The sequence below is a fragment of the Petaurus breviceps genome, unplaced genomic scaffold (assembly GCF_028583685.1).
Source record: "Petaurus breviceps papuanus isolate PSGF00001 unplaced genomic scaffold, PetGlider_PUasm1.0 77, whole genome shotgun sequence".
In the NCBI taxonomy this organism is placed as follows: Eukaryota; Metazoa; Chordata; class Mammalia; order Diprotodontia; family Petauridae; genus Petaurus; species Petaurus breviceps.
In genome coordinates this window covers 8,965,340-8,989,394 of record NW_027186492.1, presented here as the reverse complement: position 1 = coordinate 8,989,394, position 24,055 = coordinate 8,965,340, and the positions used below count along the sequence as shown (strand labels likewise).

General features: G+C 39.1%; 2 protein-coding genes across 4 annotated transcripts in view; one reads left to right on the top strand and one right to left on the bottom strand.

The window, feature by feature from the left end:
* GATM (glycine amidinotransferase) overlaps nt 1-24,055 on the top strand; it is a 501,978-nt gene that overhangs the window by 64,963 nt on the left and 412,960 nt on the right. The gene's annotated exons all lie outside the window — the stretch shown is intronic.
* SQOR (sulfide quinone oxidoreductase) overlaps nt 1-24,055 on the bottom strand; it is a 65,169-nt gene that overhangs the window by 20,216 nt on the left and 20,898 nt on the right. For 2 of the 3 annotated variants that reach the window (XM_069105962.1, XM_069105965.1), the window contains exons 2-3: nt 6,739-6,986; nt 864-1,034 (exon numbers count right to left, since the gene is read on the bottom strand). In XM_069105962.1, the coding sequence (XP_068962063.1) occupies nt 864-1,034; nt 6,739-6,969 (402 nt within the window). In that variant the 5' untranslated portion in view covers nt 6,970-6,986. Of the gene's footprint in view, nt 1-863; nt 1,035-6,738; nt 6,987-15,956; nt 16,108-24,055 lie in introns of those variants that run through there. The other variant, XM_069105963.1, reaches the window with a different exon arrangement.

The following is a 24,055-nucleotide window of genomic DNA, read 5'->3' as shown; positions in this document are numbered from 1 at the left end:
AAAGTGATTGAGATGAATGGAGTTTCAACTTGAAAATGGGGCTTGTTAAGAGCAGTCCATCAGAAACAACTTGCTTTTCAGAAAGCAAGAGAAAGCTAGTAGACAAAGATAAAACCAGATGGATCTGCAAACATGTGGAATTTGACTTGGAGTCATGACCTGGAATTCTGGCTCTGCCATGAAAATCTGGAAAATGCAGCGTGGGTGTGAGTTTTAATCCATCTGTACTTTAAAAGTGTTCACATATGCAACATGAATACCATCTTTGGATGAAGGCACCCAATTCTGGGAGGCCCAGACACAATGCTCCTAAAGCTCTCTTAGCCACCTCACTTTCTAAAGAGGTGGCTCTTTCCTTTACCCTCTTTCCCCTTAAAGTGCAATAGTGGGGTGGGAAATGTTGATACTTTAAGGATCTAGTATTCATACTAATTAAATGGGGTAGACTGACCACTTACCCTTATTATTATTCCTGTCCTCTATTTACTACAACTACACCAGATCACTAGGTACCTGTACGTACATACATAAATACGTACACACACACACACCTCGCTGGAGAAATTCTCTCTCTCTTTTTTTTAACAGCAGTAAACATTCCAGAAACTTAATTGTGTACCTACTCTGTGTAAAGTACTATGCTAGATACTAGAGAGATAGAAAATATATACAGTACATACTTTCTACTCTCCTAAAGATTACTAATTTCTATTAGGGAGGTTAACAAGTATACAAGATTACATGATAAATGCACTTAAGAACCAAAGTGAGCAGGGGAATACTGTTACCAGACCTATGACAGGAAGATTATCCTGGGAACACAAAAACAAGTCAGGCAGAAAGACCTTAAAGGGATAAGTTACCTCCTTGTCATCATCGATACGGATGCAGTTGTTGTCTGGATCCAGCTCTCTCACTCTGGATTTGATCCATTCTACTCCTGATGGAATAACACTTGCCATGGGACGGCTGGATGATGACAGCTTTTTGGCACCAGCACCTACCAGTGTCCACAGAGGCTGGTAAAAATGTTTCTAAGAAACAAAACATTTAAGAATTCCTCTCAATGAGGCTGTTCCAGAGGGGAAGAGGGAAAGAAGAACCCCTGCACTAATTACTGATCTTTGGAATGGGTCACAAGGGAAAGTTCTTGGAGGTTTAATCCTACAGGACTCTCCAGGCATTGCTTCCTGAAAGACAGTCACGCTCCCAATCATAGAATCACAGCAGAAAACCCATGAGTGGTTCCCTGAAACAGAAAGATTTCAAAAGCTCTGTGATTTCATCAATATGGATATTCTCCCTTCTATGGATCTCAGACCCTCCATCACATTACAAATGACTTGATAAGCTATTGAGGCCCCAAAAATATCCATCCCCTGGTGATAAGCTTTCTGGTAAAGAGCCTTTTCAAATTTGGCTAGGACTTTTCTTAGAAGACATCCTATCACCAGGCCCATATTTAAGACAATCTGATAGGGTGGAAAGGACTCTGGCCTTGCAAGCAGGAGACCTAAATTCAAGTACTGGTGCTGTTATTTGTGACCTTAAGAGGGTCATTTCACCAGTCCGTGCCTTAATTTATTCATCAGTAAAACTGTGATGTCATTCTTGATGATCTCTAAGGCCCCTCTAAATAATATGATTTCACTGCCCTAAATCCTATGATTCATTCATTGATTGGTCACCTACCTACCTAAGCCACCCAATCATTTTAGAGATGAGGCTGCTGAGGCCCAAAAAGGGCAAGGGACAAGATTATACATGTTGTAGGGAACAGAGGTTCCTATCAAACCTGGGTCTTCTGTCTCTGAACTCTCTCCTCGATCCTGAATATTTCCTGCCTCCCCTCTAAGGGCCCTTTTAGCTCTAACTTCATATGAACTTTTGTAGCTTGGTGGCCCCTACCAAAGTTCACATTCTTCTAGTACGGTCTGGAAGAATCCTGTTACCTCCATGCCATTAAGGAGAATTAGAATTGGGCTCTATCCATCAGGTCCCCTGATAACAAAACTCATTTCAATGGCTATGAATGACAACTGCCTAATCTCATTGATCACTTATAGGGATAGGGACTGGGATTTCATTAGTACCGGGAACTCTAGAATGAGGAGGCTTTCCTACCAATTCAAGTCTGCACCTTCTCAACAATTTACAATCTTAAAGAGTTGCATGGAGCCCTGAGAGCTTAAGAGATGTGCCCTGGGTCACAAAGCCAATCGATGTCAGAGGCCAGACTTGAACCTAGGTCTCCCTGGCCTCGAGGTCCGCTCTCCATCTAGTGTGCCATATTGCTTCTACTCTATATGGTCCCTCTCCCTCCTCCTCTTCCTCTCTTCTCCCCCCCTTCTCCCTTTACTCCCTCTTCCTCCTCCTCCTCTCTCTCTCTTCCTCTCTCTCCCTCTCTCTCTCACTCCCCTCTCTCTCCCCTCTATCTGTCCATCTATCTATCACTCATTCATTATAGTGTTAAACTATGTTAGTAATAAATATCAAAATAATACATTTATATAGTGCCTTTGGAGGGGGGTGGGCATCCAGACTTGAGATTATATTGTTGCAGGAAACTCTGATGAAGAAACTGCCTCTACCAATGGGCACCCAAAACTAGGATTGTCTGGACCACTAAGAGATTAAGTAATTTTTCCAGGTGAACCATAGAAGTTGAATTTGGACCCAGGCAGACCATGCTACCTATAAGTGCTTTGAGATTTACAAACTATGCATTGTATATAAGGCAGGCATATACATTTTAATTGTAGATATTACTAGACCTTCATTACCCATCAGCCTAAAATCCCTAGATGGATAAGTCTGAAAGGCAACTACTCTCAGGCAACAACTCTGAAAAAGACTGGTCTGGAAAACTGGCAGGCAACCAGATAAAAGAGGAAACAACCTAGTTTAATGTGCACTTTGGGAATTTCAATTTCATAGCACTTAGAATTGGAAGAGATATTAAAGGGTGTCTAAACCAACCCTTACATTTTACAGATGAGGAAACTGAGGCTCAGAGAGTTAAAGTCACTTATTTGTTTGAAAATTTTTCTAAGAATTCAGGTCTTCATGGCTTCAAGACTCTCTATATACTATCCATCACACTGTCTAGGGATAATCAGACTACCTTTTTATACAGCATTGTTATAAGAAAAGTACTTTAAGAAAGGAGGAAAAGATCCCAAGAGATTTAGTCCAAATCAGGATTCTTCAGACTTTCTGAGATCCTATGGGTCTTAGAACCACCCAGCAACCATAAATAATCCCATGTGGTAGCTACAAACTCCCTAGAGACTCTTTATTGCTAATACACATCCTAGGACATCCTCATAGACCCCAAAACTATTCCAAATGTTTAGTTGCTTAGCTCCCAACAACAGAAAATTGTTGAAAAGTTCCCCACTCCTCCCAAAACCAAGAAACTAGCTAGTTTGTGAGCCAGTAATCCCTAAGGTACATTTTATAATTATTTCCTAAGATCATTGTGGCCAACAATGGACAGAAGCAGTAGTTGTGAAATTGATGAATCTACTGCCCCCACTTATGGGAAGCAATAGGTTTCTTATTTCAAGCTCAGTTTTGCACGAACAATAGTTCAGTCACCAGGAATAGGCATGGAGGCAAGAGCAAAGAGAACTAAGAAATGAGAGGTTGGCCAAGAGTCACCCATCAGAAGGGACTGGCTTCCAACTATTCAGAGCCCCAAACAATGTGATTCAAACATCGAATACCTACTACATATAGAACATTGTTCCAGGGGAAAAAACAAAATTAAATAAAAACTATAACACCCAACATTTCACTAAAATTCTTGGAAATTCTTACCATGCATTAATATTTCTATTTGATCTTCCCTTCTAATATTTATCATTTTTCTTCATTTCATTCCTTTTTCTCTTTGTGACCACTAAATGTAGTGCACTGAACTCTGGGAATAGAGCCAAGAAGATCTGAATTCAAAACCTGCCTCAGACACTTGCTTAGCCGTATGACCCTGGGGAAGTCAGTTAACATCTCTCAGCATCAGTTTTTTAACCTACTTCACAGGGTTGGTGTGAGGACCAAATGAGATAACCTATGTAATGAAATCACATGCCTGAAGTGCTTTGTAAATCTTAAAACACTATGTAAATGCTTGTTGTTGTTATTATTTGATCTTCTTTACTTCCAGCAACCCAGGGCAAAACCCTGGCAGCTAGACTGTAGCAGGGGGTGGGAAAAGAAGGAAGGAAATAAGCATTTATTAAGCACCGACTGTGTGCTTAATTAGCATTGTGCTAAACACTTTACAGAAGGTATCTTATTTGATCCTCACAACAATCCTGGGAGGTAGATACTAGGAGAGACCAGGTGGAGAAAAGAAGGGGTTCACTCACAGTCTGGGTAGTGTTTGTGAAGGAGCTGTCCAGCTTCTGGGTGGCTCTCACTTGGACTGTGGCATATCCCAGAATCAGAACAAGAGGCCAAGGTGGCTAAGTCACAAACTTCTCTGTATGTAATCTTTGTTTTCATATTATAACAACAATAATAATAATACTTAGCATTTATACAGCATATAAATATACATTTATATTTAAAGTTTGCAAAGTTCTTTATAAATTATCTCACTTGATTCTCACCACAACCCTATGAGGGCTATTATTATCCCCATTTTGTTATTGTTCAGTCTCTTTTCATCTCATCTGGACTTTTCTTGGCAAAGATACTGGAATGGTTTGCCACTGAAACCTTCTCCACCTCATTTTACAGAAGGGGAAACTGAAACAAACAGGGTTAAGTGACTTGTCCGAGGTCATACAGCTAGTAAGTGTCTGAGGCCAGATTTGAACTCAGGAAGATGAGTCTTCCCTTCCTAACTTTAGGCCTGGTACTCTATCTGAGGCTAAGAGAAGTTAAGTGATTTTCCCAAGGTACACAGACAGTAAGCACCTGAACAGGATTTGAACTCAGGTCTTCCTGACTCCCAAGTTCAGTATTTTATTGATTATGGTACCTGGCCACCTGATAGAAATACAAAATTTCTTATGTTTCATGGGAGCATGAATCAGTAGCATCTCTCTCCCTTGAATCCAAAAAAAACTGTTATTGAGCCAAATAGTTTTACTGTTGCATTCATCTAAACCAGGGGTGGGGAAACTGCAGCCTCAAGGCCACAGTCTAGGTCCTCAAGTGCAGTCTTTTGACTGAATCCAAACTTCACAGAACAAATCCCCTTAATAAAAGGATTAGTTTTGTAAAACTTGGATTCAGTCAAAACGCAACACCCAAGGATCTAGAAGGTCACATGTGGCCTCAAGGCCACAAGTTCCCTACCCTGGTCCAAACTTTACTATATGCTTCCCCATAGGATCACGGATCTAGAACTGTAAAGAAACATCAAGTGCAAACCCCTCGTCATAAAGATTATTGAGCAGCCATCTGTTTTCTGCTCTTTCCCATACTTTATCTTAAGACTGTCTTTGCAGAACTACCAGAGGCAGCTAGAAAGGGCAGTGTATGGAGCACTGGGTCTGGAGTCAAGTTCAAGCGTGAATACATTGGGGGAGCAGCTAGTTGGCACAGGGGATGAAGTGCCGGGCCTGGAGTCAGGAAAACTCATCTTCTTGAATTCAAATTTGGCCTCAGATACTTACTAAATGTGTGACACTGAGAAAATCACTTAACCCTGTTTGCCTCGGTTTCCCCATCTGTAAAGGGAGCTGGAGAAGGAAATGGCAAACCACTCCACTATCTTTGCCAAGAAAGCTCCCAAAGGGGTCACAAAGAGTCAGACATAATTGAAAAGTGACTGAACAACAACATGGCTATTTTGAATACAGATCTCATCATATTTTCTTTTCCTCCCCAAATCACCCATCTTCCCAATTTCCCTGTTACTATTGAGGGCACCACTGTTCTTCCAATTACTCAGGCTCACCATCTCAGTGTAAATTTTGATTCTTCACTCACCCGCATAATAAGCAACTAGGAGTTGCAGTGGATGGAGCACCTTGGGAAAATCACTTGACCTCTTTTTGCCTCAGTTTCCCCAACTGTAAAATGTGAATGATAATAATACACTTACCTCTCAAGTTTTTTTTGAGGATCAAGTGAGATATTTGTAAAGTGTTTAGCACAGTGACTGGAACATAGTAAGTGCTATATAAATGTTAGCTATTATTACCCAACTGGCTTCCAGACCTCACTTTGATCCCCACATATCTCACAGCTGTTTCTTTCTCACTAATACCACAGCCTACTCTAGTTGTAGCCTTTATCCCCTCTTCCCTGTGCTATTACAATAACCTTTCCATTCATCTCCCTGTCTCAAGTCTCTCCCCACTCCAATCTCTCTCTCATTCTAGTCAAAATAAGTTTTCTAAAGCTCCTGTCTGACCATGAAGTCAAGAAACTCCAATGGTTCCCTATTGATGAGTACCAATTAATCTTTATCACATCTTTTTTAATGTTTATTTTACATACATTTTATAAAATACACAATTATTAATATACACATGTGCCTGTAGTTTATGAATAAAAGCTAGCATTTATATAGCGCTTTAAGGTTTGCAAAGGTTTAACACATGTAATCTCTTTTGATAATTAAGTAAATAGATACATATTGGGAATGCATATTCAAAAATTTTTACTGATGGGGTTCAAGAACAAAAAGTTTAGAAACCATTGCTCTACAGTACCACACACGCGCGCACACACACGCACGCACACACACACACCTCTAGGATTCTAATCCCAACTTACCTCACTAGGCTCAACAATGGCTATATTTTCAGCCCCTACTTTCTTCTTCATTCTGGAGCTCATGGTAATCCCACCACTGCCCCCTCCCAGGACCAGGAACTCATAGTAGTCCTTGGCAGCAGAAGGGGTCCCTGTGTGCAGCTGAAACTTGCTAGCCTGCTGAGTTCCTCGCTGGAGGAAAGAGGCAAGGAGTCTAGCTGAGGGGCAGGATACCATGACCAGGGGAGTCATCTTTGGTCCTTGTCAGTCTGTGTGGGGAAGAAGGAGGGAAAACACATCATTATAAATAACAAGTAATTCTCATACATAATAATTTCCCTAAATAATATACAAAAGTGACAGATGCTCAGTGAAAACTTAATAGTCATAATCATAACAGATGAGTTTACAAAGTGCTTTACAAATATTATCTGATTTGACCCTCATGACAACCCTCTGAGTTAGGTGCTATTATCATCCCCACAATAATACTTTACAGATGAGGAAATGAAGCTGACAAAGATTAAGTGATTTGCCCAGGTTCATACAGTAAATGTCCAAGGATAGATTTGAACTCAGACTTTCCTGACTCGAGGTCAACCTCTCTATCCACTATAGTACCTAACTACCTTTAAGACTTAGATAGCTCAAGCCAGTGTCCACAGTCTTCAATGAATACTCCTCTATTTTTTTCTCTTCAATCCTTAACATCTCCCATTTGTAATCTTTGGATCATATACAAATGAACCACTAACTCACTTTATCTCATTTCTATTCTTGCCTTTTCTTGTTCTACCCCCACCTCATCCTCAAGGAAACTTGGAGCCCCCCCAGGAACTATGCTGGGTTCTGTTGGGTGGTTTGTCACTTGATATTAACAAAAACCAAGCCCCCTTTCCAGGCTACCAGCTCCAAACTACCCTGCTCCCATCCAGCTTCACTGTATGAATCATCTTTCCACATTAGAACATAAATTGATTGAGGGCAATAACGATCCCCCTTGTATTTGTAACCCCACAACTGAGCACAGTGCCTGGTACACAAGTTATTGTTCATTCAGTCAGTCATGTCCAACTCTTCATGACCCCACAAAACCATAGCAGGCCCTTCTAACCTCCACTATTTCTTGAAGTCTGTCCAAGTTCGTGTTCATTGCTTCCATGACACTATCTATCCATCTCATCCTCTGCCATCCCCTTTTTCCTTTTGCCTTCAATCTTTCCCAGCATCAAGGTCTTCTCCAATGAGTCCTGTCTTCACATTAAGTGTCCAGAGTATTTAAGCTTCAACTTCAATATTTGTCCTTCCAATGAGTGGTCTGAATTAATTTCTTTAATTATTGACTAATTTTATCTCCTCTCTGTCCAAGGGACTCTCAAATTCTTCTCCTACAACACAATTCAAAAATATTGATTCTGCTGCTCTCAGCATCTCAGAGCCATACATACTTTGCTATTGGAAAAACCATAGCTTTGGTTATATGAACTTTTCTCAGCAAGTTGATGACTTTGCTTTTTTAGTATGCTGTCCAAATTTAGCATGGTTTTCCTTCCAAGGAGCAAGCATCTTTTAATTTCACAGTTGCATTCGCCATCTGCAGTGATCTTTGAGCCCAAGAATATAAAATCTGACACTGCTTCCACTTCTCCCTTTATTTGCCACAAAGTGATGGGACCAGTAAGTGTGTGATATGTGTTGTATCTCTCTACCCCTGCTCCTAGAATTTCCTGGTGTTCTTATGACAAATTCTCTCCCTCCTCTGCTTTCAGGTCCCCCTCCTGTCACTTCTAAAACCTCTCCTCTTTGGACTGCTACCGCTAAACTTATCTGTATCTATACCCAGCTGTTACCCATCCTTCCCTTGGGAAGTCTCCCCCTTCTGCCCTTTTAATCCAGTCTCTGAAAGCACTTACAGAAACCATAGAGAGTTTCTTCTCTCAGACTATCTAGGACATAGTGAGAGTTGAATAAATGTAAACCAGAAGTAACAATGGGTCAAGTTGACCACAGCAAGTAGTCAGTGACTCAGCCCCAGCCCTACCCTGCCTTAAGAAAAAGAGCCTTTACCCTTTATTCCAAATCATAGCTAGTTCAACTTGTGGGAGGAAGTGCATGCTAACCAAACCACCACACCTTGTGCAATTTCAGCTAAAATACCAATAAAACTGATCCAGACCTGGTATTGCAAAACTGCATTTTATGTACAAAGTCAACACAATTTCTGCATTAAAAGTACCTCCCAAAGTATATTGTATTGTTTCAGTTCTGCCCAACACCATTTGGGGTTTTCTTGGCAAAGATACTGGAATGGTTTGCCATTTCCTTCTTCATCTACTTTTGCAGATGAGGAACTGAGTCAAACAGGATTAAGTGACTTGCCCAGGGTCATACAGCTAATAAATATCTGAGGGCAAATTTGCACTCAGGTCCTCTTGACCCCAGTGCTCTAGCCATTGTACCACCTAGCTGCCCTAAGGGAAAGGTATACAATCATTGCTACAGCATTACTGTTATGGTATATACAATGTTCTCCTGGTTCTGCTTATTTCACTTTGCAACAGTTCATAGAAGTCTTCTCAGGAATGAAAAAAGGAAAAGAAAAAATGTTGCTCCTATGGACATTGAAGTCTTTGGCAATGAAGAAATTAAAGTTTCTCAGATCACCTCTGCTTCTTTACTCACGTTGTCCATACTTGGTCATCTCTGGAGTAGATTGTGAGGCTCCTTTCTCCAGAAGGTGAAAGGAAGCATCAAACAGAGAAAAGAACACTGACTCCAGAATCAGAGGATGTGACATGAAATTCCACTTCTGTCAATACTTGTGTGACCTTGGGGAATTCATTTAGCCTCCCTATGCTTTAGTTTACTTGTAAAAAGAAGGAAGTGGATCCTGAGGGCCCTTCTAGTTCTAAATCTATGGTTTTAACATCTCCTCTGACTCCAAGTTCCCACACACATCACACTTGACCACTGGGGGCTGTCCTTTGTTTAAATATCCTCCCTAGACTTCTTTTAAAAAGAAAATGCTCTGGTGAGAGGCAACATGATGCTATTATCAATCACGAATATCTGAATGTGAACTCATTTAGCGGATCATTCTCATCCAGCAGGAGATATGTGAGTCCAATGTGAGCGTATTAAGAATATGGCAAACGAGAGAAGAAAAAATAAGCAGAAAAGAAAGGGGAGAGAGGGGAAAGGAGAGACAAGAGAAAGACAAAAAAAGCAAACTTGATCAGTTTCATAATTTTGCCCATTTACCATCACTGAAGTTAGTAGATTTGGTTTTCCTAATTCTTGAGCAAATACTTAAGAACTAAATGTTCTTAAAAGGTTGCTTTTAAGTCTCCTCTGCTTTTGCTCCCAGTATATGATGAATGCATGCATGAATGAATGATTTGGTGCAGTGGATAGAGCATTGAACTTGGAATCCAGAAGACTCATCTCCCTGAATTCAAATCCGGCTTCAGACACTTACTAGCTGTGTGACCCTGAGCAAGTCACTTAACCCTGTTTGCCTCAGTTTCCTCATCTGTAAAATGAGCTGGAGAAGTAAATGGCAAACCACTCTAGTATCTTTGCCAAGAAAACCCCAAATGGGGTCACAAAGAGTTGGACATGACTGAAATGACTCGACAATAACAGCTATTAGAGAGATGTGTTGGTTTTAAGCCTCCTCTGCTTCTACTTGGGGCATCATGATGAATGCATGAACGAAAGAATGATAGAATTAATAGCATTTATTACTATGTACCATTTGTTTTATACCACTTGTTATGGGCAACGATATTGGAATGGTTTGTCAACTCCTTCTCCAGATCATTTTACAAATGAGGAAACTAAGGCAAACAAGGTTAAGTGACTTTCCCAGGGTCACACAGCTAGTAAGTGTCTGAGGCCAGATTGGAACTCAGGAAGAGGAGGCTTCTTGACTCCAGGCCCAACACTCTAGCCACTGAGCCAGCTTGCTGCCCCCTTTTATACCACATTCATTTCCAATTCTATGCCTCTCTTACAAGTGAGTTTTCCTTTTTAGCAAATATTAAAAAAGAAAAGAAAAAGTTCAGCAAAATCATGTAACACATTGACTACGGCTGACAGTATATGCACTATTTCATACTCCTTGTACTTCAACTCTGCAAATAAAAGAATAGGCCTTGTCTCATGCAACTTCCACAGAGAAACAGTTGCCAAGGCTTATTGAGTTTGCTTCAAAATTCTTGGGCCCGTCCCCTTCTCTCTGCTGACAGAATTGCCATCTAATAGAAGGAAGCCTGTTCACTTGGCCTATTGCAAAAATCTCCTAACTGATCTAGTCACTCCCCCTCTATTCCATCCTCCGACACAGCTGCCAAGTCAAAATTTCTAAAATACAGCTTTGACCATGCCACTGATGGAAGATCAATACTCCTAGACTTGGGGCAATTAGGTGGCACAGCAGATAAGAGTGCCAGGCCTAGAATCAGGAAGATGCATATTTCTGAGTTCAAATCCTGGACAAGTCCCTTAACCCTGTTTGCCTCCAAAAAAAAGAAGAAAAGAAAGCCTTTTCTGATTCCACCTAATTCTTCTTCTTGAAATTAGACTGCATTTATTTATCTGCTAAATTATATCCTCCCATTAGAATATTAGCTCCATAAGGGAAACTAAATGGAGAATTACTTGATAGATATTGATATTATATTGATAGATGTATTTAGGGTCTCAGGTCCTGAGTTCAAATCCCAGATCTGCTGCTTGTTACTTCTGTGACCTGGGACCAGGAAAAAGGGAAGAGAAAAAGTATTTATACAGAACCTACTATGTGACAAGCAACTCTGTTAAGGGCTTTACAAATATTATCGCATGTGATCTTCACAATAACCCTGAGAGGTAAATGCTGTTATTATCATCTCCATTTCACAGAAGAGAAAACTGAGGCAAGCAGAGGTTAAATGACTTGCCCAGAGCCACACAGCTGGCAAGTGTCTAATGCTAAATTTGAACTCAGACTTTACTCCAGGCCCAACACTCTATCTACTGTACCAGCTAACTGCATCTAAGACAAATTACTTGACTTCCCTCTCTAAAAATTGGAGGGACAGATAACATTGGACTACATGACTTTTAATGTTCCTCCCAACCTTAATCATACCATTGGTCTTTGTATCCCCAGTACCCAGTTCCTCAAAACAACAATGGGAGTTTAATAAATGTTTTCTGAATTAACTTAAATCTTCCATGTGGAAGAATGACTACGATAATCTCTACTTCCTGGTTAAGTGAAACCATTTTCTCTTATCCTGGACCCTAATCTTAACCCTGAGAAATGGAAACTATGAATAAAAATTAACTGAATATAGAAGAAAGGTCCCCAGATAACCAAATCTGTGTGGACTTGAATAAGTCACAACCACCCTGAGACTCAGTTACCTCATCTGTAAAATGGGAGGATTGAACTGGATGCTCTCAAGATAACTTCTAGCTCCAGTTGTTCAAACTGTTCTCTGTATGAGTAGTATTCTCAATACTACTTCCTAGTAGTAGTATTGCTGGGTCAAAGGGCATGCATAGTTTTATAGTCCTTTGGGCATAGCTTCAAATTGTTCTCTGGAATGTCTGGACCAGTTCACAACTCTACCAACAGTGCATTAGTGACCCAATTTTTCCACAGCTCACCACATTCATTTCCAAATAGCTTTCCTGTACCAGGGTAAGCCTTCCCTTGCAGAAAATCAGCTTGATTTTCTGTTTGAGGGAGCAGCTGCAGGACAAGCATAGACTTCTCTGATTTCAGCTAAGAAGCTAGTCTCTGCCTTAAATCAGCACTTAGAAGTATGGGTTAATAGGCAACTGGAGACATGAAACTTCTCAAGACCAAGTTAGCCTGAGATATTGCCAACAGACTTAAAAAATAAGTTTTTAAAGAAACAAATAATTTATGGGAGAAATGTTCCAAGGTTCAAATAACTTCCTGACAGCTACTTCAAATCAAGATTATGAACCCCTCCTAGTAACTAGAACATCCAAGCCAAATAAACAGGGATCGTAATTCAAAGTCATTAGTAGCTCACTTATGCAAAATTCTCTCCACAAATTACTAGAAGCAACAAAGCAGACTAATAGCATTTAATAATAACAATGAAAAAATTTTAATACCTAACAGTAGAACCAAGATGCATTCCTGACATTGAGCAAGACTGATAGCCAGAAGCACAAAGATACTCATGAACTCTGACCTCACAAAAGATCCACTTCTATCTTGGGGGTCAGTACTGACACAATAAGAAATGTACAAATAAATTCCCTAAGAAAACAATGTACAAGGATTATAATAATTCAAATGGAAAGAACAATTAAAAATGAACACTTAGTAATTATCATTACTGAACCCCAGTGGGGAGAAGAGTTACCCAAAAAAAGCACCGCAATCCCTTACTTTAAGAGATAGGGTATTATGGGTATGAAAATGTACATAGCCTGTAAGATACAGTCAATGCATTAGCTGGATTTTTCTTTTTTTTCTCTCTTTTAATCCTTCCTTCAAGGGAAGGTTTACCCTGATCCAGGAGAGTTATTTAGAAACGAATATGGTAAGATGTGGAAAAATTGGGACACTAATGCACTATTGGTAGAGTTGAGAACTGTTCCAAACATTCTAGAGAACAATTGGAAACTATGACCAAAAGACTATAAAACTATGCATACCATTTAACCCAGCAATACTACTACTAAGAAGTAGTATTGTATCCCAAAGAGATCAAAGGGGAAAGGACCTATTTGTACAAAAATATTTATAGCAACTCTTTTTATGGTGGCAAAGATTTGGAAATTGAGGGGATGTTGGGGAATAGCTGAATAAGTTGTGGCATATAATTGTGATGGAATACTATTATTCTATAAGAAATGATGAGCAGGATGTTTTCAGGAAAACCTGGGAAGACTTACATGAGCTTATGCAAAGTGAAGTGAGCAGAACCAAGAGAGCATTATATATGGAAACAGCAATATTATAAAGCAATCAACTGTGAAAGATTTAGTTACTCTAATCAAGACAATGATCCAAAACAGTTTTAAAGAACCCATAATATAAAATGCTATCCACATCCAGATAGAGAACTGTTGACCTCTAAGTGCAGATCGAAGCATATTTTTTTCTTAACTTTATTTTTCTTGGTTTTGTGGTTATGTGTTTTCTTTTGCAACATGGATAATATGAAAATACATTTTGCATGACTTCACATATATAATCAATACCATATTGTTTGTCTTCTCAAGAGGTAGGGGAGAGATAAGAAGGAGGGGGAAATTTTGGAATTCAAATTTTTTAAAAATTAATTTGCTAGGGGCGGCCAGGTGGCTCAGCGAGTAAGAGCACCGGCTCCAGTGTCGGGATGACCTGGGGATCAAATCCCGGGCTCAGATACTCAGCACCACACCCAGAAATAATAACTGGCCGTGTAACCTTGAGCAAGTTGCTTAACCCCCATTGCTTAAAAAAAAAAAATTAATTTGCTTACTGCCTCAGGGAGAAGAGAGGGGAGACAGTGAAGGAACGAGAGAATTTGGAACTCAAAACTTTTTTAAATATTAAAAAATTATTTTAACATGTAATTGGGGGAAAATAAAATATATTTTTAAAAATTAATGTTAAAATTGCATGTAATTAGGAAATAGTTGATGGAATAAAAATGTTTTAATGTGGTATGAAAATAAAAGGAATCAATAATAAAGAATGAATGAATGGTGCTGAGAAGCACCAGGAATCACTAAGCTCATCAGCTCCCTTGTCTGCCTGTGAGCTTATATGGCAGACCTATCTATTAGAATGCAAACAAATTGATTTCTAGTGATTGTTCTTTCCATGTACTAAAGGAACTCATTTATTCCTTAATTCTTTTGAAAAACACAAAGTAGTTTTCAGTGCTGACATTTCTGTCATCATTGTTTGTAGAGACACAGAGCAGTTGGTACGGCAGATAGAAGGCCAGTGTTGGATACATGAAGATGTGGGTTCGAGTCCTCCCTCTGACCTATGCTAATGAAAATGTCCTGGAGCCAGCTCATAGGAGCCGATTGTTAAAATTTTCAGTGTGAGCATTTATACCTCAGAAATCAGAAAATGCTAACAAAATCAGAGATTGACTTGTTGTTTTGTTCATTGCCTAGACTTAAAAAAGCAATAGAGAAAACATCAAAAATACAGATTAAACATTTTTTTTAGGAAGAGTTAAATGATTTGCCCAGGGTCACACAGCTAGAAAGTATCTGAGGCTGGATTTGAACTCAGATCCTCCTGACTGCAGGGCCAGTTCTGAATGCACTGTGCCACCCAGCTATCCCCACATTAAGCCTTTTCCACACTTTTTCCCTAAAACCAGTTGTCAAACATTTACCAGCATACCCATTTCTCTCTGTCTCATTTCTCTCTCTGTCTATTTTTGTCTCTCTCTTCGACCCCCTGTCCTTCTTTCTGTTTCTCTTGCTCTCTTTTTTCTCTCTCATACCATACACACACACACACACACACAGTTTATGTATATATGTATGCATGTATGTGTGTGTGTGTATATATATATATCTCCTATATATGTTGGTCATATATGTGGTCATAAAAAAGTCACTTAACTTCTCAATGCCATAGGCAAAAAGCTAAGATGAAAATTTAAAACCCAGGTGTTGATCACATCAGCAAAGGAACTTTCAACCCTGGAAGTATCCTATGTGGGTGAAATCACAAATCTAGATATTTTTAAAGGCTTTAAATTCACAAAATACAAGAGTTAGAAAGGATCTCAGAAATCATCTCTTCGAACTCTTACTTGAATAAGAATTGCCTGTAAGCATATACAACAAGTGATCATCCAACTTTCACTTATTTCTAGTGAGTGAGAATCTACTACCTTCCCCAAAAGTCCATCCCAGTCTTGGATTCTCATAATACTTACTCTGAGCCTATGGCCATTGTTATCCCTATGAGACTAATTTATTAATCCATTTTTAAATATCATTTAATAAAGACTCTATGCTCTATTTTAAATTAGGTGCAAAATAGTTTTGATTTTAAATAGAATAAAAATCCTTTAATTTCTACATCCTGAAATCCAAAAAAATGTAGTTTTTTTTCCCTCAGAATAAAGTGATCTTATTTTATCACTTGTTGATATTTTTTTTCATCTGCAGTCCAAATAAGAGAATAGTAAATCACTTGTTGCTTTTCTAAAAGATAGGATTAGAATATGTAAAAAACTCCTACTTACATCAGTTCCGGTTAGTTTCAGGCACTTAACATGACTTTTGTAATGCTTCACTGTTCCAGAAGACCCAGCTTTTCTGTTAAGAAGTTATTCCAATCTCTTCCTTTAAAATGCTTCCTATTCCCCCATCACATGACATTGGACGTACTTGAACTGAGTTGGCAAAGATATCTGACTGGCATTCATCCAAGAGAATGAACAGAGACAGATTCTTTCTCCAGCTACATTTAAAGAGGCCACCAAACAAGCCAGTGCCAGAATTTTATCCAGAGCTACTTTTGACCATTGTTTGGTGTTTAGTCGTTTAGTTGTGTCCGACTTTTTGTGACCCTGTTTGAGATTTTCTTGGCAGGAGATAGTATAGGATTATAGATTTAGGACTGGAAAGAATCTTAGAAACCATCTAACTCAGCCCCCTCTTTTTATAGGTAAGGAATTCTTCCAGGGGTGGGGAACCTGCAACCTCAAGACCACATGTAGACCTATAGGACCTCAAGTGCAGCCTTTTGACTAAATCCAAACTTTACAGAATAAATCCCCTTAATAAAAGGATTTGTTCTGTAAAACTTGGACTCAGTCAAAAGGCTTCACCCAAAGACCTAAAGGGCCACATGTGGTTTCAAGGTCCCAGGTTCCCCATCCCTGCCTTAGACGAAAAAAACAAGGTAACATGCCCAAGATAACAAAGGTATTAAATTACAGTCAGGATCTTAATCTAGGTCTTCTGACTCTCGATGCAGAGTTCTTTCTACAGTACAATTCTGTCAATCATACTCTCTTCATAAATTCATGGATAGTTTTACCTTGAGACAGAAAATACAGACATACTTTTCAGTTTCATTCACTTCATTCACTGCATTATTTTGAGGCACCTAGGTTGTCACCTAGGTAGATAAAATGCTGCACTTGGAACTAGAAAAACCTGAGTTCTAATCCTGCCCCACACATTTACTAGCTGTGTGACACTGGACAGGTCACTTAACCTGTCTCCACCTGGGTTCTGTAATTTGCAAAATGAGTATAATTATAGCATCTACCTTACAGGGTTGTTGTGAAGGTCAAATGAGATAAAATATGTAAAGCACTTTATAAACCTTAAAGCACAATACAAATGACAGCTATTAGTATTTTTGACATGTACATTCAAAACAAATAAGAAAACATGAACAAAGGAAAAATCAGGAGCTTTTGATTCCACTTTTTAATTTTAGGCTCATAAGGTCATAAATTGAGATCCAGAAGGGACCTCAAAAATGATCTCGTCCAACCCTCTCATTTGACAAATGAGGAAACTGAGGCCCAGATGGTGAAGTAACTTGCCCAAGATCACAGATACTAGGTTTTTATATCCATGACAAGAACTTTTCTTTTCCGAATCTTTACAACCTATGTCTCGGACAAAGGACTCATTTCTAAAATATACAGAGAATTGAGTCAAATTTATAAGAATACAAGTCATTCCTCAATTGATAAATGGTCAAAGGATATGAACAGGCAGTTTTCAGAGAAAGAAATCAAAGATATCTATAAGCACATGAATAAATGCTCTAATTCACTATTGATTAGAGAAATGCAAATCAAAACAACTCTGAAGTACCAAATCTCACCAGTCAGATTGGGTAAGATGACAAAACGGGAAAATGACAAATGCTGGAGAGGATGTGGGCAAATTCGAACACTAATGCATTGCTGGTGGAGTTGTGAACTGATCCAGCCTTTCTGGAGAGCAATCTGGAATTATGCCCAAAGGGCTATAAATACTTTCATACCTTTTTTATCCAGCAATACCATTCCTAGGGTTATATCCCAAAGAGATCATAGAAATGAAAGACCCATATGTACAAAAATGTTTATAGAAGCTCTTTTTGTGGTAGCAAAGAATTGGAAATTAAGGGGGTGCCCATCAATTGGGGAATGGCTGAACAAGTTGTGGCATATGCATGTTATGGAATATTATTGTGCTATAAGAAACGAGGAGCAGACAGTCTTCATATTTACCTGGAGAGGCTTATACAAACTGATGCTGAGTGAGAAGAGTAGAACCAGGAGAAATTTGTACACTATTACAGACACAACGTATGTGTGATGACCAACTTTGATAGACTGGACTCTTCTCAGCAATGCAGTGATATAAGTCAATCCCAAAAGACTCATGATGGAGAGAAATATGTGCATCCAAAGAAAGAATTAGAAAGAACTAAGTTTATATCCAGGTGTAAGCAAAATACCTGATCTTTTTCCTTCTCTTATTTGGTTTTATGTCCTCTTTACCATTTTTCATTCCAGCTGGTACAATTCGTCCTTATAACCTGACTAATGTATAATGTGAAAGTATTTACAGATCCTATACTTGACTATATGCCGCCATGGGGGGAGGGGAAGGAGGAGGACAAAATGTGAAACTCAAGGAATTGTGGAATTGAATCCTGTAAACTAAAAGGAAACAAACAAATTAATTTTAAAAAAATAAAAGTTTTTTAAAAAGAACTTTTCTTTTCCATACTCTTGTAGTCTGAAGATAAAATATAAAGTTTTGGTTAAAAAAAAAACAGGTCCAAAAGAGATGACACATTATGATTTCCGGGGTTCTTCATTGGCCCCAAACAACATTTTTCCTCATCCAATGGGAAGTGTGTGAGATTAAGAGTCAGTGATCTGTGTTCAAATCCCAGTTCTACAACCTATAACCTGTGTGACTTTGGGAAAATCATTTAAGTTCTCTATGCCAAGATTTCTTCCTCAGTCAAATAAGAGAGGTTGAACTTGATGACCTCTGAGACTCCTTCTAGTTCCAAAAAGATGATCCATAATTGTATAATTAATGCTTGAAATTCCACAGGTACCGCATGACTAATTCAGATATTGTTGCAATATCTCATGTAGCATATATCTTCTGGAATAAGTAGAGGAGGCACAGGGGATAGACCACTGGGCTGGGAACTAGGAAGACATCTCACAGAGTTCAAATGTGACCTCAGACACTTCCTAGCTGTGTGACCCTGGACAAGTCACTTCATCCTGTTTGCCTCAGTTTCCTCTACTGTAAAATGAGCTGGAGAAGGAAATGGCAAACCAGTCCAGTATCTGTGCCAAGAGAACCCCAAATGGGGTCGAGTTGGACACAACTGTAATGACTCAATGACAACATTCTAAGATGTTGTCAATTTAAATCAATTCAAATCCTTCCCAGAAAGCATGTTTTGATAGGTAAGATCAGGAGTAAACATGAGGGCTTTTGATATCCTAGCAAGTTGGGGGCAAAAACAAAATTTGGAGAGTCTAGTGGCAATAATGGACAGCTAGGTGGCACAGTGGATAAGAGTGGTGCATCTGGAGTCAGGAAGACCTGAGTTCAAATGTGGCCTCAGGCACGTCCTAGCTGTGTGACCCTGGGCAAGTCATTTAACCCTGTTTGCCTTGGTTTCCTCATCTGTAAAATGAGCTAGAGGAGGAAATGGCAAATCATTAAAGGATCATTGCCAGAAAAGCTCCAAATGGGGTCACAAAGAATCAAACACATCTGAAACAACTAAACAACAGTAGCAACAAAGATAAATCATTAAGTCATTGCATTTAAAGGTGGAAGGAATGTCAGAAATCAATTTAATACAACTCCCTTATTTTTTAATTGCTATTTTTTCATTCTGAACTTGACAAACACCAAATAAAATGAGTATTCCTGTATAAATACAATAGAAAACAGAGTGTATAATCTCTACTGTACAATTCTCTTTTCTTTGTAACTAAATTCATAAATATTCATAAACTAAATTCAACATGTAACTTTTTTTTTAGACAATTGGGGACTAGCCCAGGGTCACACAGCTAGTAAGTGTCTGCGACTAGATTTATTTTTTTTTTTTAAGCAATTGGGGTTAAGTAACTTGCTCAAGGTTACACGGCCAGGTGTTTCTGGGTGGGTGCTAAGTGTCTGAGCCCGGGATTCGATCTCCAGGTGTTCTCAACACTGGAGCCGGTGCTCTTACTCACTGTGCTACCTGGCCGCCCCTGCGACTAGATTTAAACTCAGATCTTCCTGACTCCAGGGTCAGTGCTCTATCCCCTGTACCACTGAGTTGCCCCTCCCTCAACATGTAACTTTCAAAGCAATCTTGCTTGTCCACCTTCTTTCTAACCTTCCTTCTGTTCTCTTTTGTGCATTTAAAATGCTTCAGTGACCCTCTCTTTTCTTATTCTTTCAATTTTTTCCTATTCTCCTATTCCCTACCATACCTTTCCAATTCCCACTGAAAAATAAAAGCCTTAAAACATATATGCATAGTCAAGTAAAGCAAATTCCCACATTGACCATCAAAAAATAGTGTCTTATTTTGTAGCTTGATTCCATCACCTCTCTGTAAGAAGGTACCAATGCCCTAATTTTACAGATTAAGAAACTGAGGCCAAGAAAAGACAAGTAACTTACTTATAATAGCACAGATTATAAATTGCAGAGATGGGATTCAAATCGGGGCCTCATACCCCAAATCCAGAGCTTTTGCCCTATACAAACCCACCTGTTACATTTTGCCAAAAGTGAAACCTAGGATTTGGGCTTCTTATCAATTACTATTCTATTACAATTGTGTTCTGTTGTGACTCATATTTACTCAGTGTTTTGCTTTGACAAAGGTCTTTATATGCATTATCTCATTAGTAAACCCCATGTCACTTGGATCAACTTTACTGAAAATGCTAATCCTGCATGACGGACAAAGAAGGATGTCTCAAAGTTGCTTACATTTTGAAAATCTGTTGGAGTAATTGATAAATGGTCAAAGGATATGAACAGGCAGTTCTCAGAAGATGAAATTAAAGATATCTACAAACATATGAAAAAATGTTCTAAATCACTATTGATTAGAGAAATGCAAATCAAAACAACTCTGAGGCACCACATCTCACCAGTCAGATTGTCTAAGATGACAAAACAGGAAAATGATAAATGCTGGAGAGGATGTGGAAAAATTGGAACACTGGTACATTGTTGGTGGAATTGTGAACTGATCCAACCATTCTGGAGAACAATCCGGAACTATGCCCAAAGGGCTATAAATAAGTGCATACCCTTTGACCCAGCAATACTACTTCTAGGGTTATATCCCAAAGAGATCAGAGAAGTGGGAGGAGAACCTGTATGTACAAAAATATTTATAGCAGCTCTTTTTGCGGTGGCAAAGAATTGGAAATCAAGGGGATGCCCATCAATTAGGAAATGACTGAACAAGTTGTGGTATATGAATGTAATGGAATACTACTGTGCTATAAGAAATGAGGAGCAGATGGACTTCATAATAACCTGGAGAGACTTAAATAAACTGATGCTGAGCGAGAAGAGCAGAAGCAGGAGAAATCTGTACACAATCACAGACACAACGTATGTGTGACAACCTTCTTCAATAGACTGGGTTCCTCTCAGCGATGTAAGGTTATAAGATGACTCCAAAAGGCTCATGATCGAAAGAGATATCCACACCCAGAGACAGAGTGGAGTCTGAATGCAGATTGAAACAAACTACTTGCTCTGTTTCTTTTTCTTGTTTTGTTTTGTTTCCTCTTTCCCACTGATCATTCCATCAGTTATAATCCTTCTTTACAACCTGACTAATGATTAATGTGGAGATATGTGTAGATCCTGTATTTGAGTGCATGCCGCCATGATGGAGAGGGAGAGTGAGAAATTTTGAAACTCAAGGGACGGTGGAACTGAATGTTGTAAACTAAAAGTAAGTAAATCAATTTTTTTTAAAGAAAAGAAAATCTATTGGAATGCTACATAATAACACCCTTATGGGGACTAAGGATGTGTTACAGTATACAACACAATGAAAGATTTCAACATGTGTGGATTGATTTGCAGGTCCTTGATGTGGGCAGCTAGGTGGGCATAGCAGATAGAGCACAGGGCCTCAAATCAGAAAGACCTGTGTTCAAATTTAAGTTCAGATACTTACTAGCTGTGTGACCCTGGGTAAGACATTTAACCCTGTCTCAGGCTAAATGAACTCAGCTTCCTCATCTGTAAAATGAGCTGGAGAAGGAAATGGCAAATTCCTCCAATATCTTTGCCAAAACAAAACAAAACAAAAAACCCTTAAATGGGGTCCCAAAGAACTGAACATGAAAAAACAACAGCAACAAATAGCATGATTTTATTTAATTGCAAAAAAAAAAACAATAGCATTCGCTGAATACACACTAAGCATTAATAGTAATTTTGTTTGTCATATAACAACACATTGAAAAGACACAATCCTTCATTTTCCTAGTGAAAGATCTTTGACTCCTAAACTAAGTTGACTAGGGAATATTGATAGCCTAAGCATAGTAACTTGAGAAAAAGATTTGAAATCAGAGAGACCTGAGTTCAAATTCCACCTTAGACATTCAGTAGCTGTATGAAATCAGGAAAGTTATTTAATTTCTCTTGGCCTCAGTTTTGTATCTGCAAAATGAGAGGGTTGGAATCTAAGGGCCCTTCCCAGCTCTAAATCTGTGGTTCTACTATCCTAAGAAACTCAAGAATGAAATTCAGAAGAGACAAAGGGAAACTACCAATGAGAAGAAAAAGAGAAAGCTGTCTAAAGAGCCCAAAGTGGACACACAGAAAACTTAACAAACAAAATTTCTAAAAAGCCATTCGCAGAATACGGAAGCAAGGAGAAGTTAGCAATCAATTCATAAACAAGAATTTATTAAGTGTCTACTATGTACACCAAGTATTAATCTAGTCTGGAAATATAAAGACAGAAATGAAATTGGTCTTGTGATCAAAGAGCTTATATTCTATAAGGAAAGACAGCATGTGTGCATATAAGTATCTAAAAATAAGAAACTATAGGTGGGATGAAGGATGAGGGGAGGTACCCACAGCTAAGCGGATCACAAAAGGTCTTATAAGCTTGATCTGAATTTGGAAAGAAACTAGAAACTGAGATAAAGAGGGGAGGGAGAGAGGGAGGGATTGTATTTCGGGCATGGGAACAAGAAGAAGGGTGATTCAATGTTGTGTATAAGGAACAATAAGAAAGCTAGTTTGACTAGATCAAAGAGTGTATGAAGTGGTGGAAAGGTATAAAAAGGCTGGAAAGGCAGGCCGGTGTGTGTTGTGACAACATAGAAGTTTGTATTTTATCCTAGCAGTAGGAAAGAACCACTGGAGTAAGTTAAGCAAATGAATGACAAAGCAGAGGACCGAGCTTTAGGAATTGGCAGCTATGGAAGGATAGATTGGAAGAGATACTTGAAAGAGGGAGGTCTAGCAGAAGGCTATTGCAATTGTACAAATGAGAGATTATGAGAGCCTGAACTAGTATGATGTCTGTATGAGTAAAGAGAAGGCAAGAGATATAGTGGAGGTTTTAGAGGGGGGGGGGGGGGGGGGGGGGGGGGGGGAAACTTGGCAACTGATTGGACATGGAGGGGGAGGGAAAATGAGGAGCCAAGGATAATTTAAAGATTGCACAGGTGTGTGAAGGGTGGTGCCCTTTATAAAAATAGGTAAATTCAGAAGAGTGGTTTTGGGGGAGGTCTGTTTGGACATGCTGGGCTTGAGATTGCTACAGAACAGTCAGTTTGAAACATCCAATGGGAAATCGGAGAACCAAGACCAGAGCTCAAAGTGGAGGATAAATACAAAAGTGTGACATGGTCCTGTCAAACTAGTTCCAAGATTGTTGAAGCCCAGAACAGGCTAAGGCTGGTGAGGAGAGCTGAAGACAATTGAAAAGGACTTCAAAAGTGATATTAGGAGGAAAAGGATGATCAAAGAAGGGAGATGAAGGCTATTTAAGGAGAAGGGCTCTGTAATAACTGATGACAGGGATGGCAAAGCTGTTTGATTCATATTTAGCTTCTGTTTCTCTGCCAAGGAGAATTCAGGGCAAAAAAAAATAGGTCATAAGAAGTTGATACCCAAGGGAAATAAGGAGAGTAAGAAGGCACTTAGCTATTCTTGTTGAATTCAAGTCACCCAGGCCGAATGAACTACATCTTCAGGTATTGTGTTAACTGACAGATGACATTGCCGAACCACAGTAAGAGTTATCTGAAAGGTCATGGAGGATAGGAAATGACAGGACTAGAAAAAGGAAAGAAAAAAA